The 14,773-nt window shown below is 40.2% G+C and overlaps 1 protein-coding gene across 1 annotated transcript in view; it reads left to right on the top strand.

Annotated features, from left to right (window-relative positions):
* Positions 1-7,099, top strand: part of ACP3 (acid phosphatase 3) — a 48,192-nt gene extending 41,093 nt beyond the window's left edge. The window contains exon 11 of the mRNA XM_028099240.2: positions 2,932-7,099. Coding sequence (XP_027955041.1) covers positions 2,932-3,050 — 119 coding nt within the window. The 3' untranslated portion in view covers positions 3,051-7,099. The remainder of the gene's footprint in view (positions 1-2,931) is intronic.
* Positions 7,100-14,773: the final 7,674 nt, after the last annotated feature.

The following is a 14,773-nucleotide window of genomic DNA, read 5'->3' as shown; positions in this document are numbered from 1 at the left end:
TTCATTAGTCTCTGCCTTCTTCCCTCGTTTCCATTTATTCCTTTCCTTCCTTCCTCAAGTCTGTTCAGTTCCCTCTACCTTTATATTAACTCACAGTGGTAATGGCACCTGTCCACCAGGATCTAATTTTATTAATATTCACCTTCTCATGATGCTAAGAGGCATCCTGACATCATGAGAAAAGCACTGAACTAAGAATTGAGAACCTGTGAATTCTAGATCATTAATTCTTTCCACAAGTATTTATTGAACACCTGCTATGTGCCAGGTACTATTCTAAGTGCCTGGGATACGTTCATGAACAAAAAAGACAAAGATTTCTGCCTTCATGAAGCTTATATTCTATTAGAGGGAGAGAGGGATGGGTAATAAATAATAAACATAATAAATAAATACTTTGGAAGGTGAGAATCCCAAGTGCCAAGCTGGGGGTGGGTGTGGGGAAGGGGCATATTGGTTGCATCTTTAAAAAGAAAGCCCTCACTGAGAAGATGAAATTTAAGGAGCGCCTGGGTGGCTCAGTTGGTTAGGCATCTGACTTTTGATTTCAGCTCGAGGTCCTGATCTCGGGGTTGTAGGATCGAGCCCCACATCAAGCTCCAGTTTGAGTGGGGAGTCTGCTTCAGATTCTTTCCTTCTGCCCTTCCCCTGCTTGCTCTCTCTCTCTTTCAAATAAATAAATCTAAAAAATAGAAAAAGATGAGATTTGAGCAAAGAAGCTGATGGAGTTAGCTAATACAGAGATTCATGAGCAGAGCATCTAGGCGGTGGTAGCAACTACAGCAAAGGCAGTAAATGGGTGTGTTTCTGGCATGTCTAAGGAACAGCAAGAAGGCCCATGTGGACAAAAGAGTAAGTGAAGGGAGAGTGGTAGGAGAGGAACTCCAAGAGGTTAATCAGGCCAGATGATATAGAGTCTCATAAACTGTTATCATTAGGACTTTGGCTTTCATTCTGAGTGAGATGAGCATTCATTGCAGACTTTGTTTTAAGTAGAGGAGTGTCATGATTTGACTTGAGGTCATTTGGCTGCTGTGTTGAAAACAGATAGTAGGGGAGAAAGGAATAGACACTAGGGAACAAGTCAGGAGGATGTTGTAATAATTCTGGCAAAAGTTGATTATGGTTCAAAACAGGGCGGTGGCAGAGAAGGGGAGAAATCCCTGGTTTCTGGGTATAGTTTTTGGTAGAACCAACAGGATTTCCTGACAGATTGATTATAGAATGTGAGAGAAAGAGAGGAGTCAAGGAATTTTCAAGACTTTGGGTCTGAGATGCTAGAAGAAGGAAGTTTCCATCAAATGAAATGGGGAAGGCTGCAGGGAGAACAGAGTTTGGGGTAGGGGAGGGCACAAGGGAATCAGGAGTTTAGTTTTTGGACTTGCTGAGATTGAAATGCCTATTAGATGTCCAAGGGAATAGGTCAAGTACAAGTTGGATATATGAGTCTTGAGTTTGGGGAAGATTTAAATTTGGAAGTCATTAGTGAACAGATGGTTTTTAAAATCATGAGACTGATAAGCCCACATATTCCAACCCAAATACAATTATTTGCTTATCCTTAGCCAAATTATCTAATCCCTCTACTTTTTTTTTTTTCATCTCTGCAATGATAAGGTTAGGTGAAATAAGTGATTTTTCAACTGTGTTCCATGGAGCACTAGGGCTTCTGTAGACAGAGCTGCCAGGATCAGAGAGATGTTTGCTCTCCTACTGTCTAAGCCAACAAGCAATCCTTTATTTTTAGGGAAGATCAGACATACATTTAGAGGTGGTACAAATTTATATTTGCGATGTGTGTGTGTGTGTGTGTGTGTGTGTGTGTATGTGTATGTAAGGTAATTTTCCAGATAAAATAATGAATAGCATCTCATAAAAAGTGACCCCCTATATCTTTCCATGACTGGTCAGCTCTCAAAGGGATATGTATAAATAAAGGCACAGATTAGCAATAGTACACATCCCAAAAATGCTTGCCACTGTTAACAGGTACTCAAGGTTTCCTCTCTAAAAGATATTTACTGAAAATCATATTCAGAAACTAGAAGATGCTATTCCGTTTCTTTTAGACCTAATTAATGATAGTATTTCCTTTGACCCTGAGACCATGAGCAGTTGATCATTTTAACTGTATAAAAATGCATGAAGTTAATGCTGGGAAAGGACCTTAGAAAAACTTTAATCAAAAAAACAAAAAAAGAAAGAAAGGCCGGGGGCGGGGGCGCCTGGGTGGCTCATCAGTTAAGCATCTGACTTTGGCCAGGTCACGGTCTCAGGGTCCTGGGATCCAGCCCTGCATCAGGCTCCCTGCTCAGTGGGAAATCTGCTTGTCCCTCTCCCTCTGCTCCTCCCTCTGCTTGTGGACTCTTTCTCTCTCTCTCACATAAATAAATAAATCTTTTATTTATTTAATCTATTTTTGTAAAGATTTCATTCATTTACCTAAGAGAGAGAGAAAGCATGAGTGGAAGGGCAGGACCCTGAGATCATGACCCAAGCCAAAGGCAGATGCCCAACCAACTGAACTACCCAAGCACCCCTAAATAAATCTTAAAAACAAAAAAGAAATCGGGGCTCCTGGGTGGCTCAGCTGTTAAGCATCGGCCTTCAGCTCAGGTCATGGTCCCAGGATCCTGGGATCGAGCCCCACATCGGGCTCCCTGCTCAGTGGGAAACCTGCTTCCCCCTCTCCCACTCCCCCTGCTTGTGCTCCCTCTCCCGCTGTATCTCTCTGTCAAATAAATAAAATCTTTAAAAAAAAAAAAAAAACAACACTATGCTGATTTCAAGCTTGCTTCAGAAATGCCACTGAAGTTCACAATCAAGGCACTGATGTGTGCTCTTCCTATTTTCCTCACCTATTAATTTTACAATCTTTATATTTTCCTAATCCATTAATTTTACATTATTGCTCTTCCAATTTTTCCACAGTTCTAAGGGTCGCCCTTGCCGTTGCCTTTTGCCTGGTGTCTGGTGTCCTAGTGGTGCTGCTGTTTATCCTCCTCCGCCACGGGCCCTGCTGGCACAGGGACCCCTATCGGAACATCTGAATAGATGGCTGGCTAAGGGCAGACACACCGGATCAACCTTCTGGGACACAGCATCTCTCAGTGATGCCTCATTCGAAGGACAGGCTTTCACCGTGTGGACATCACCCTCCCCACACCCTTCCTTTCGAGCCTGTCTAGAGCAGGGTCTGAGCTCATAGAGACTCAGGGACTGAAGGATGAGCCCCAGGTTACCTGGTTAGGTCTCCTGATGGTTACCCTCTTCATTGTAGTGCAGGCTTCTCATTCTCGGCTAGAAGGAGGCTCTTCTGCAAAGGATAGTTACACTCTCTGGCACGGATGTCTAGAAAGAAAGAAGAAATCGAACCCCAATCAGCCTTTTTCCTGCAAAGAGCAAAAGGTTACAATGTGTGACAAAGACATAGATTAAAGAAGACTGGAAAATGAGGACAATTAAACTAGAAGTAGTATCATGTAGGATGCTTCTTAGGAAGTAAGACCCAATTAGAAGGTATAAATAAATCATCTCTTTAGCTGTTAAGTAGATTGAATACAAACATGTACACACTCCTGAAAAGAAACTCCTACCCAGTGTTTGGTAGCTAACAGATTTCTGTATGTGTATGTGTGTGTGTTAACACATAGCTGTATTGAAACTGCCTTAGAGAGAGGTATTTCATGCTCAGAACCTGTAATATCAACTCCTGTAATGGTAGCTCAGGTCATTTCCCCCACAACTTCTATAATGGGAAATAACTGGAAATTCCAGGCAGCCACGTTTCTTCTTTTTTACCTCTACCATCATCAGACCTAGATACTTTTATAGTTCCGATTTCTTTATTTTATCTTAAAAGTAAGAGATTTACTTTGATGAGAACTTTTCATGGCCATGATGAAATAATAATGTATTTAATCACCACAAATAGATCTGAATTTCTCAAGTGACAAACTAGAAAGAAAAGTGAGCTGAAGGTTGATGACACCCTGCCTCAGCTCTGCACTGGCTTCAGACCAACAACTTGGAACAAGTTATTTTAAGTCTTAAACCTTGGTTTCGTAATCTAAAAATGAAGAGTCTGGACTAGATGAACATAGGAGTCACATCTAGTTCTCATGTTTGGTGAACAACTTTTCATTTCATGCTACGGACTGGTCATTGTCCAAGCAAGCACTTTCATGAATGATACCATTGCATTTCGCCTGAAATGTATTCTAAACAATCTTATCCCACACTGAGCCTTTAACCATCCAGTTGGTGGGAAATTCAGTCTCATTCGTTGGTAGGGTTCTTCACCTTCTCAGGTATTACTAAAGGTCCCAGAATGTAATTGGTGGGAAGAGTTGGATAAGGGCCCTAGTCTAGGCTGCTGTCCACCCTGGTCTCCAATAAACACACTGTCCATTCATTCCCACATGGTGTCCTGAAGGTAGGCAGAGGACATCTGTGCATGGCTTCCAAGGCCACAAACTGGGATTTCGCCATCCTGACATTGTCCCGTCCCCTTCCTGGGGTGATGCCTATAAACTAGAAACCCTCCTAGACCCCTGCCCCATCTCTTAGTCTCAGGAATCTTCCTCTCCCCTTGGATTCCACATCTTTCTCCTGTAAACTTCAAGCATTTACCTCTATCACTTTCTACATAATTCTCCCTGAGCCAAAGCTATTGCAAAAAAAAAAAAAAAAAAAAAAAGCCTGAGAAGGAGGAAGTTGTGTTCTCTTGCCTGGCAACTGCTGCTTCCTCCTGCAACACAAAAGGCATGTAGGCAAAGAAATGCAAGATCTGGCTTCATTCTCAACCTGAGAAGGGGAAAAACATCTATAGCAGCAAGAACAAAGGACAAATTACTCTCTCTGTAAAGTAGCCAGCCATTTTAGTAACGAGACCATAACATCTTATGCTAAGTCATGAGATTTGCAAATAGAAGTAGAAAATAGAACCATAAGTCATGAATTTTCTTACTTAACAAACATTGATAGAGGACCTATTTGCTAATCGCTGAACTAATTGTCCATCCCTAATGCAATTATTAAGGTGTTTGACCCCAACAATAGCCTTATACAGGGTTGATAGAATGTAAAAGTAGAAGCATTCACAACCTTTCCCTAATATCATCTTTTAATACTGGCAATGGCTAAAAGGACTCCTACTTTCTATTGTTTCTGGATTTTTTTTAAGATTTTATTTATTTATTTATTTGACAGAGAGACACACAGGGAACACAAGCAGGGGGAGTGGGAGAGGGAGAAGCAGGCTTCCCGCTGAGCAGGGAGCCCCATGCAATGCAGGGCTCCATCCCAGGACCCCGGGACCACGACCCAATCAGAAGGCAGATGCCTAACGACTGAGCCACCCAGGCACCCCTGGATTTTTTTTTTAATATCCCCCATTTCTCTTCCTTTACCATCTCTTGATTATTGTAAAGAAAGCTCTCACTCCCAACTTAATTGTGTCTTTTACCTTCCACAGAGCTGCTCTGTTGATAAACACTGTAATTGTTTTTCATAGTTCATGACAATAAAAAAATCACAAGTGAGAAATGATCTATAGTGACAAGAGAACACAAATGCACTGTAACATTCCTCAGGAAATAAGCTAATCATCCATCTTTTACAGAGAAATATGCAAATTCCCTCTACTGATAAAAGTGATCTTTTCAGATGGGTCGGAGAAGCTCAGTTGACACGAGGATAAATATTGTTTGAAAGATAACTGCTAGGATTGAGATAACTTCTGTTCTGCAATGTATTGCCCACTTTGGGCAGTTTGAATCCGTATAGAGGCCTTTGTACAGGTTAAAATAATGTTGTAATTACCACATCAGTGTAGGAAAATGCCCTAACATAAAAAATACCAATATACATGTAGAAAAGTTCTGAGGAAATTGTAGGTAGAGAATTCCTAGCTAGAATGGCATTGTGTAAAGGAAGTATTAAGAGAATATGATTATAAAAAGAATAATTTATGGTATTAAAAGAGTACAAGCCTTAGAAGCAAACATTTTATTGGAAGTCATTCAACCAACAAACTTTTTTATATTAGAAATGGCATTCCTTCTCCCTGAATTCAGTCATGTTCCCTCTTCTCCCAACTTCCTGTTCTCACTCTGTCTTGTTCTAATATTGCTAGCATTGATCCTTTCTTCATTGCCAGGGGAGCTTCTTGGCAAGTAAAAGCCAAAATGTGAGTTTTCTCCTTCAAAACTCTCTTTATAGAAACCCCCTTTGAGTAATAATGGATGTGTGCTACATATTGATGCTTTAGACCAGCACTGAATAATAGAAACACAATGCAAGCCACGAATAAGGACCACATATGGGTTTTAAAATAAACATAAAATTAATTCTAATAAAATTTAGTTAACCCAGTGCTGTGAAAAAAAAACCATTTCAACATGTAATTAATATTTTAAAAATTATTAATGAGATATTTTTCAGTTTTTTTTTTAAGTATTTGAAATCTGATGTGTATTCTACCCTTACAGCACATCTCAGTTTGAACTAGATACATATCGAGTTTCAACAGCCATATGTGGCCGGTGGCTACCATATTGGACAATTACACTTTACACCACAAGACAACAAAATTTTTGAAGCAGAAAGAAAGTTTTGGATTTTTTTTTTTAAGTTTTTTTAATTTGCAAGATTCACTTTCAGGTTATTGTGAAGAAAAGAAAGTCATCTTTCTTATAAGTCTACGTCTGACTGTTTTTGTATGTGTGCTGAATTGATCAAGGATTTTTCCGAAATGTTTTATTTGCAGACCTGTCTTAACAGCAGCACCCCAGACTGGTTCCAAAACCATCCTATACTAAATGAACTAGTTCATCTTCTAATAAAATTTCTAAAGAAGGAATCTGACAACACACTTAGAATATAAGTACTGTTAGATTGGGGTAGGAGTGCCTTTTAAATTTTTTATCAAAATTTTTGTTACAAGTGATTGTATTTAAAACAAAAATAAATTCATTAATACAGAAGGGTATAAAATACAAGGTAAAAGTTCTTTCTACCCACTTCCGTTCATCAGAGGCAATCCTGTCAAAAATATCTGGTTTTAGTTCTTCTAGTGACTAGCATGAATTTTATGAGCTATACTTATACCTAGATTTTCTAAAATTTCACATTTTTCCCTGCTCTTATAATGCATGATGTCCTCTTTCTTATACTATTTTTTTTCATTTTCTTGAAGTGATTTTTTAATTTTTTTTAAAGATTTTATTTATTTATTTGACAGAGAGAGAGATAGCAAGAGCAGGAACACAAGCAGGGGGAGTGGGAGAGGGAGAGGCAGGCTTCCTGCTGAGCAGGGAGCCCGATGTGGGACTCGATCCCAGGACCCTGGGACCATGACCTGAGCTGAAGGCAGACACTTAATGACTGAGCCACCCAGGCGCCCCTCTTGAAGTAATTTTTTAAAGGATACTTGAGCACTAAGCTTTCTGATTATGCCATGTCCAAATATGTGTGTATTTTGCCCTTCCGCTTACCTATCAGTCAGCAAGGTATACATTCTCAGGTTGAAATCATTTTGCCCCAGAATGTGAAAGTAGTATTCTGTTGTCTTCTAACATACAGGACGGCTGATGAAAAGTCTGATTGGTATCATTCTCATCCAAAGTAAGTAATCTGGTGGTGTTTCTTTCTTTTCTTTTTTTTTTTCTAAATCTTTTTAAGATATTCTTTTTATCCATGGAATTCTGAAATTTCACTAGAACTAGATACACGCTAGGCATGTATATCTCTTTCCTGTCTAATTAAATCTGGCTTACACTTGTCTTTGACTCAGGAAAATTGTATTCTTGAACTTGAATTCCTGGATTTATCCTCCATGCTCAACTTCTCTCACCTATTTTCCAGCTTTTTAATATTTCTCTATATCCTAGGAAATTTTATTTTCCAGAACACTAATTTAGTCTTCAGCAACTCCATTCTTCTTTTTTTATTTCTAAGAATACGTTCCTATTTGATTGCTCCTTTTTCATAATGGCCACTTCTTATTTTATGAATGTAATCTATTCTTGAATCTTTAAGAATCCTACTTGGGGGGCGCCTGGGTGGCTCAGTTGGTTGGGCATCTGCCTTCGGCTCAGGTCATGATCTCAGGATCCTGGGATCAATCCCTGTGTTGGGCTCCCTGCTTAGCAGGGAGTCTGCTTCTCCCTCTGCCTCTGCCCCTCCACGCCCCCGCCCCCACTTGTGCACGCTTTCTCTCAAATAAATAAAATCTTAAAAAAAAAAAAATCCTACTTGGAATTTTTTTCAAGTTCTCCTCTGCTCCCTAAATTACCTCTGTTTCTCAGTGCTCAGTTGTTTTAATTTATTAATCTTGGACTTTCTCTTTCATGCTCTGGGTTTTTCTCAAATATTCAGGAATCATAATCCACAAATGAAGAATTCTATGGATTAGTAGGGATGGCTGGTCTTGATTTCCCTTTTAGTCATGTATATCTGTTTTCCCAACAAATATCTTCTTGAATAACTGCATTAAGAACCTCGTTTGCTTGGAATATTACTTACAATGTGATGAGTGAAGCTCCAACCTTATCTGTGGCTCCCTAAGAATGAATCACGTTCATCTCTTGTGGGTCTGACTACAATTTCCGCATTTTGACTTCTTCATCAGTTCAATCCTATCTGCTTATCTTTGAAGAATTTCACAAAATATCTAATCTGCCACTGCCACTTTCTGTAGCACTGTTATGATTTCATTCTTATTTTTAACATCTTTTACATTACTGCAGGAAAACATTGGGAGGAAGGGAAGTTAGGTGCAATAGGTCTTTTATTTTTCCCCTTAACAGGAAACCCTGAGTTTGTTTTTCTAGCAAAGAGGTCTATAATTGTGTCCACCAAAGTTAAGAAAGTTAGCCATGCCATTCAGTGAAGGAAAATGAAAAAAAGACATAACACTATGTACACAATTTAATCTCACCAACATTTGCTAAGTGCCCACTCTTAGAATGAAGTAGGGTACCTAGTTTCTCTCATATTTTTCTTTTTTTTTTTTAAGATTTTATTTATTTGTCAGAGAGAGCACAAACAGGGGAAGTGGCAGGCAGAGGGAGAAGCAGACTCCCCATTGAGCAGGGAACCTGATGCGGGGCTTCCATCCCAGGACCCAGGGATCATGACCTGAGCCGAAGGCAGGTGCTTAACTGACTGAGCCACCCAGGCATCCCTCTCTCATATTTTTCAAAGAGAATCTTAGCTCAAGGAAAGGTTAAGTACCATTGTGCCATTATTTGACATAAGGAATACAGTACTAAATTATTTGTAGACCTTCATAAAGCTCATAGATCCATAGTTTCTTTAACTGGGTTTTCTGTTTTTACTAGCTTATATTATTTTTCCTTCACAGTGCCTCAAGGACTTGGCCCTTCCTTTGTAGTGCTGTCACCAAATTTTACCTTTCAGTACATGTCTGGTTTTAAACCACATGGCCTCCTCATCCTTCTAGTTAATTTTGCACAAAACGTACATATTCCCCCTGAAGGTCGCTGTAGAAGTCTGGACTGTCTTACCAAGAAGGGGCCTGGTGGGCTGCCAGGGTATCCCCCAATATGAGAAACCTGAGAGCCTTGATGACTGGTGAACGAACACAGGACCCCATAGGCAACGGCTCCAAATGGGGACTGATGTCACCAGCTTAAAGCTGCTGCCTCAGAAAGAGTTTTGGGAGGTGGGTTCCCTCCACCCCGGGGGTTCTGCAGGTGGTTCGGAACTGATTGAAACTCTGCAGGCCTGGAGGCAGCTGACAAGATGTGTTCCAGTGGAGCCAGGGACCTAGAACAGAGCAACTATAGGGAGAGACAGGACCACCAGAGTACGTGCATCTGCCTAACCGACACAAATGCGCATTTTCTCCCTGAAGGCCGAGCTGGAGAAATCTGGACTGCCTTGCCAGAGTTGGGATGTGCAGGATATCCTCCAGTAAGAGACACTTGCTGGATGGAGAAGCCGATACCCCATCAAACAGCTAGTCCAGACTGGGGCTGTTGTCAGTTTAAAGCTGCAGACTCAGGAAGCTTTGGGGCAGTGGGCCTCCCTCCTCCCTGTAGGCATCTTCCGAATTCCAATCTGAACCTACGCAAGTGCACATATTCGCCCTGAAGTTACAGCTGGAGGAATCTGGACTGCCCTTCCAGAATGGGGTCTGGTGGGCAGCCGGGGTATCCTTCACTAAGACGTACCCGGGAGCCTCGATTATTGGTATAGACCCTATCCAGCAGCCAGTCCAAATGGGGACTGCCTGTGGGCAGTCTAAATTGCCTCCTCAGAAGGAATTTTGCACGGTGTGCTCCCTCCACCCTAGATGCCATGCAGGTGATTCTGGAGTGGCTGGGGTCCACAGGCCTGGAGGGCTCAGGGTTCCCAAGGCAGGCTGACGCGGTATGTACAGTAACAAGGGCCAGAACTGGAAGAGAGCAAGTGTCTGGAGAGGCCAAGTCTCACAGGAGCGGGCTATTGGGGGTACAAGACATCTGCCTAATTCCAAGCCTTAACCAACACGTATTCATATGCAGGCATACCTCAGAGATATTGGGGTTAGTTCCAGTCACTGTAATAAAGCAAATACTGCATTAAATGAGTCCATTGAAATTTTTGGTTTCCCAGTGTATATACAAGTTATATTGGGGCACCTGGGTGACTCAGTTTGTTGAGCATCCGACTCTTGATTTCAGCTCAGGTCATGATCTCAGGGTTGTGAGATAGAGCGCCACATTGGGCTCAGAGGGCTGAGTGTGGAGCCTACTTAAGATTCTCTCTCTCTCCCCTTGCCCCTCCCTGCTCACGCTCTCTCTTTCTCTCTCTAAAAAAAAGGGGGGGGGTATATTTATACTGTACTGTAGTCTATTAAATGTGCAGCAGCATTATGTCTAAAAAAAAGTACATACCTTAAAGAACACTTGATTGCTGAAAAATGCTAACCATCATCTGAGCTTTCAGCAAGTCATAACCACTGATCACAGATCACCATAACAAATATAATAATGAAAAAGTTCAAAATATTGCAAGAATTACCAAAATGTGACACAGAGACACAAAGTAAGCAACTGGTGTTGGAAAGATGGCACCAATAGATTTGTTCAATGCAGGGTTGCCACAGACTTTCAATTTTTAAAAAAATACAGTATCTATGAAGCACAATAAAATGAAGTACGCCTGTATTCTTAAGATTCCTTTCGGACCCTTGTTCAAGAACATACATTGGTTTGATTCAAACTACATTCTCTATGAATACTTGTTGATCTACCGAGCTGATACTATTTTTGGTGCTAACTGTATCACATTTTGATCAGTTTCAAGCTGGAGGGGTTTCATGAAACCCCACCTCAAATTCATTGATTACAGAGACATTGCCAAACTATAACTAAACCAGTAGTTCTCAAACTTCAGTGTGCATAAGAATCTACAAGGATGCGGGGCGCCTGGGTGGCTCAGTTGGTTAAGTGGCTGCCTTTGGCTCAAGTCATGATCTCAGGGTCCTGGAATCCAGCCCCGCATCGGGCTCCCTGCTCAGTGGGGAGTCTGCTCCTCCATCTCCCTCTGCCCCTCTGCCCTACTCGTGCTTTCCCTCTCTCTCTCTCTCTCTATCTCTCTCTCATGAGCGTGCACTTTCTCTCTCTCTCAAATGAATAAATAAAAAATATTTTTTAAAAAAGAATCTACAAGTATGCTTGTTAAAAATTCAGATTCCCAGTCCTCAATCCCGGAAATTCTGATTTAGTACACCTAGAAATTTGCCTTTTTAGCAGGTATCACATCTGATTCTGCTACAGGCTGTTCTCGACCTTGTTTTGAGAAACCCTGCTCTAAACTATGCAGTAAAGCCCTCAGGCTGAGCAGAGCACTTATCTGCTACTTCAGGTTTATCTACTCCACCAAGAGTCTGTGAAGTAAGGCACCTGGGTGGCTCAGTTAAGCGTCTGCCTTCAGCTCAGGTCATGATCTCAGGGGTCCTGGGATCAAGTCCAAAAAAAAAAAAAAAAAAAGGCTGTGAAGTAACTCAGAGGTCTAAACTGCCTTAATTAAGTAGACATCGAAAATGTATTTCCAAAAAAAGAATCATAGAAGAAGTTGGAAACAAGCTCACATTCTGAAATGTAGTTTTAGTAAGCCTCACCTGAAGAATAGAGGAAATTAAAGAATTAAGGCCTATTAAAATTGTGGTTTTAAGAACAAAGAGTGATGGCTCTTCAAAAAGGTCAGCCATTCACAATTTGCGGTTCCCAAAATAAGAAATTGTGTTATTAAATGAATAGAAATATGTTTACAGTGATCATATTCCCAGTCCCAAGCATAGGAAAAATAAACTTACAATGCAATAAAATATTTGAAACAGTAACTTCCCTGAAAAAACCTGGGGCAAATAGTAACCTTACCAAAGCTAAGTAAGTAACATACCAAAGAAAATTTAAAGCCAAACTTTATTTTTTAATATGTTATTTTATTTATTTATTTGAGAGAGCAAGCACAAGCGGGAGGGAGGGGAAGGGGAGAGGGGTAGAAGCAGACTCCCCACTAAGCAGGGAGACGGACAGGAGGCTGGATCCCAGGACCCTGAGCTCATGACCTGAGCCAAAGGCAAATGCTTAACTGACTGAGCCACCTAGGGCCCCTAAAGTCAAACTTTAATATGTAACTCTTTGTTGTTGTATCTTCTAAAAGAACTTGGTGGTACTTGTTAGTACCACCATTTCCTGTCTATCTTCCATCCCCCTTACACACGTTGTACAAAGTAAATCATACTTGAATAAGATAGATGGAAGAAAATAAAACACATGTCCCTATTAGTCTGGCCCAATATCTAATCAATGCCAGGCTTTCCTCCGAGAAGGGCATGGGGTGCAGCTAGAACAGTGTAGGTTTCACTTATAACCCCTTTCTGCTGTTTTCCCATGATCCAACTGTGTAATTTCTGGTCAGTGATTCCAGGTTTTAAATAATTTGTAAGTGTTCAGTTTCTACACAACTTTATCATCCGCTAAGAATTTAAAAATCACATTCTCTGTTCAGCTGTTAATGCTGGGATCCATATTTAGTTTTATAAGCTTTTCCCTGTTTTTAGTTTTGTTTTGGGTTTTTGGCTCATGAATTTTATTTCTGTTTGTCGATAAGAAATGTAAGAGTGGAATGTTAATAAATTTCAGTTTAGTTCTGTAATGTCAAGAATTTAAAAATTAAAAAATGGATTGGTTAAAAAAAAATACACTAAAAAATAAGTGTATTTTTTCCTTTTTTTTGGCAATGTCTATTCACATATATGTCTGATCTACCTATAATCAAATTATTTAAAAATTTTATAGAAGAGGAGCCAAGTCTTTTAAACCAAATTTTTGTCAAGTACTTATGTGTTAAATGTTACTATTCTTGGGGCGCGTGGGTGGCTCAGTTGGTTGGGTGGCCAACCCTTGATTTTGGCTGGGGTCATGATCTCAGGGTCCTGAGATCAAGCCTGGCGTCAGGTTCCGAGATGGGTGTGGAACCTGCTTAAGATTCTCTCTCTCCCTCTCTGCTCCTACCCCCTATAAAAAAATAATAATAATAAAATTTAAAAATGAAAAAAAAGGTACTATTTTTCGTGAAGTGACTCAAGGAGAATATTATTCAATACCATTATCAAACATGGGGAACAAAAGAGAATAAGGTAGTGGAGCCAAATTGCATGGGTTCAAATCCATGCTCTGCCACTTGCTAGCCATATGATCCTGGGCAAGTTATTTAACATTCCCATGCCTCAGTTTCCTCATCTGTAAATGGGAATAATTATAGTACCTACCTCAGAGAATTGTTATAGGAATAAACAGGTTAATATTTGTAAAGTGCCAGGAACAGTGCCTGGCACATAGTAAACACCATATAAGGGTTTGTTAAATGTTGAATGAAAAGACAGAAATTTATCGTTCCCAGCTAAAAATTTATGATTTTGAGTTTTATAAAGTTAAAAGAAATAACCATGAGATGTCATTTTTCATTAGTTCTCACTATAATCTTGAAAGCAGTGTTGTTTTTATTCTCCCGATCTTCTTATACCACATCTTGAAATGACAACCATTATTAAAATGATGAAAAGTTTCATTTGGTGGAAGAATAAGAAAACTCGAGATCTTATTAAAAATATTACTTTGGTTGGGGATTTATTTCTGAGAGAATATAATATTCTTAATGTTCTCTGGAAAAATCAAAGCAACTAGATTTTATTTTTTTTTAAGATTTTATTTATTTGAGACAGAGAGAATGAGAGAGAGAGAGAGAGAGAGAGAGAGAGCACATGAGAGGGGGGAGGGTCAGAGGGAGAAGCAGACTCTCTGCCGAGCAGAGAGCCCGATGTGGGACTCGATCCCGGGACTCCACGATCATGACCTGAGCCGAAGGCAGTCGCTTAACCAACTGAGCCACCCAGGCGCCCAGGTGCCTGGGTGACTCAGTCGGTTAAGCATCTGACTCTTTTTTTTTTTTTTTTAAGATTTTATTTATTTACTTGAGACAGAATGAGAGAGAGAGAGAGAGCACATGAGAGGGGGGAGGGTCAGAGGGAGAGTAACTAGATTTTAGCACAAGGTGAACTGTAATAGAATGCGTAGAAAATAAAAGTCATTAAAACACAAAGATTCCACAGTGAGGCCAGCTTAAGTTATTACCAATTCAGTGGGAGGGTAGATACTGCAAACAAACCAAAAACAAGCAAATGAGTGGTTTTCTAAAGATCTGTTATCTTGTTAATGATAGAATAATTTCAAGTAGACTAATACTGAATATAGGT

This window comes from Eumetopias jubatus, unplaced genomic scaffold (assembly GCF_037043125.1).
Source record: "Eumetopias jubatus isolate StellerSeaLion01/CBP00866 unplaced genomic scaffold, mEumJub1_p1.0 scaffold_1, whole genome shotgun sequence".
In the NCBI taxonomy this organism is placed as follows: domain Eukaryota; kingdom Metazoa; phylum Chordata; class Mammalia; order Carnivora; family Otariidae; genus Eumetopias; species Eumetopias jubatus.
This window is presented reverse-complemented; position numbering and strand designations above follow the sequence as displayed.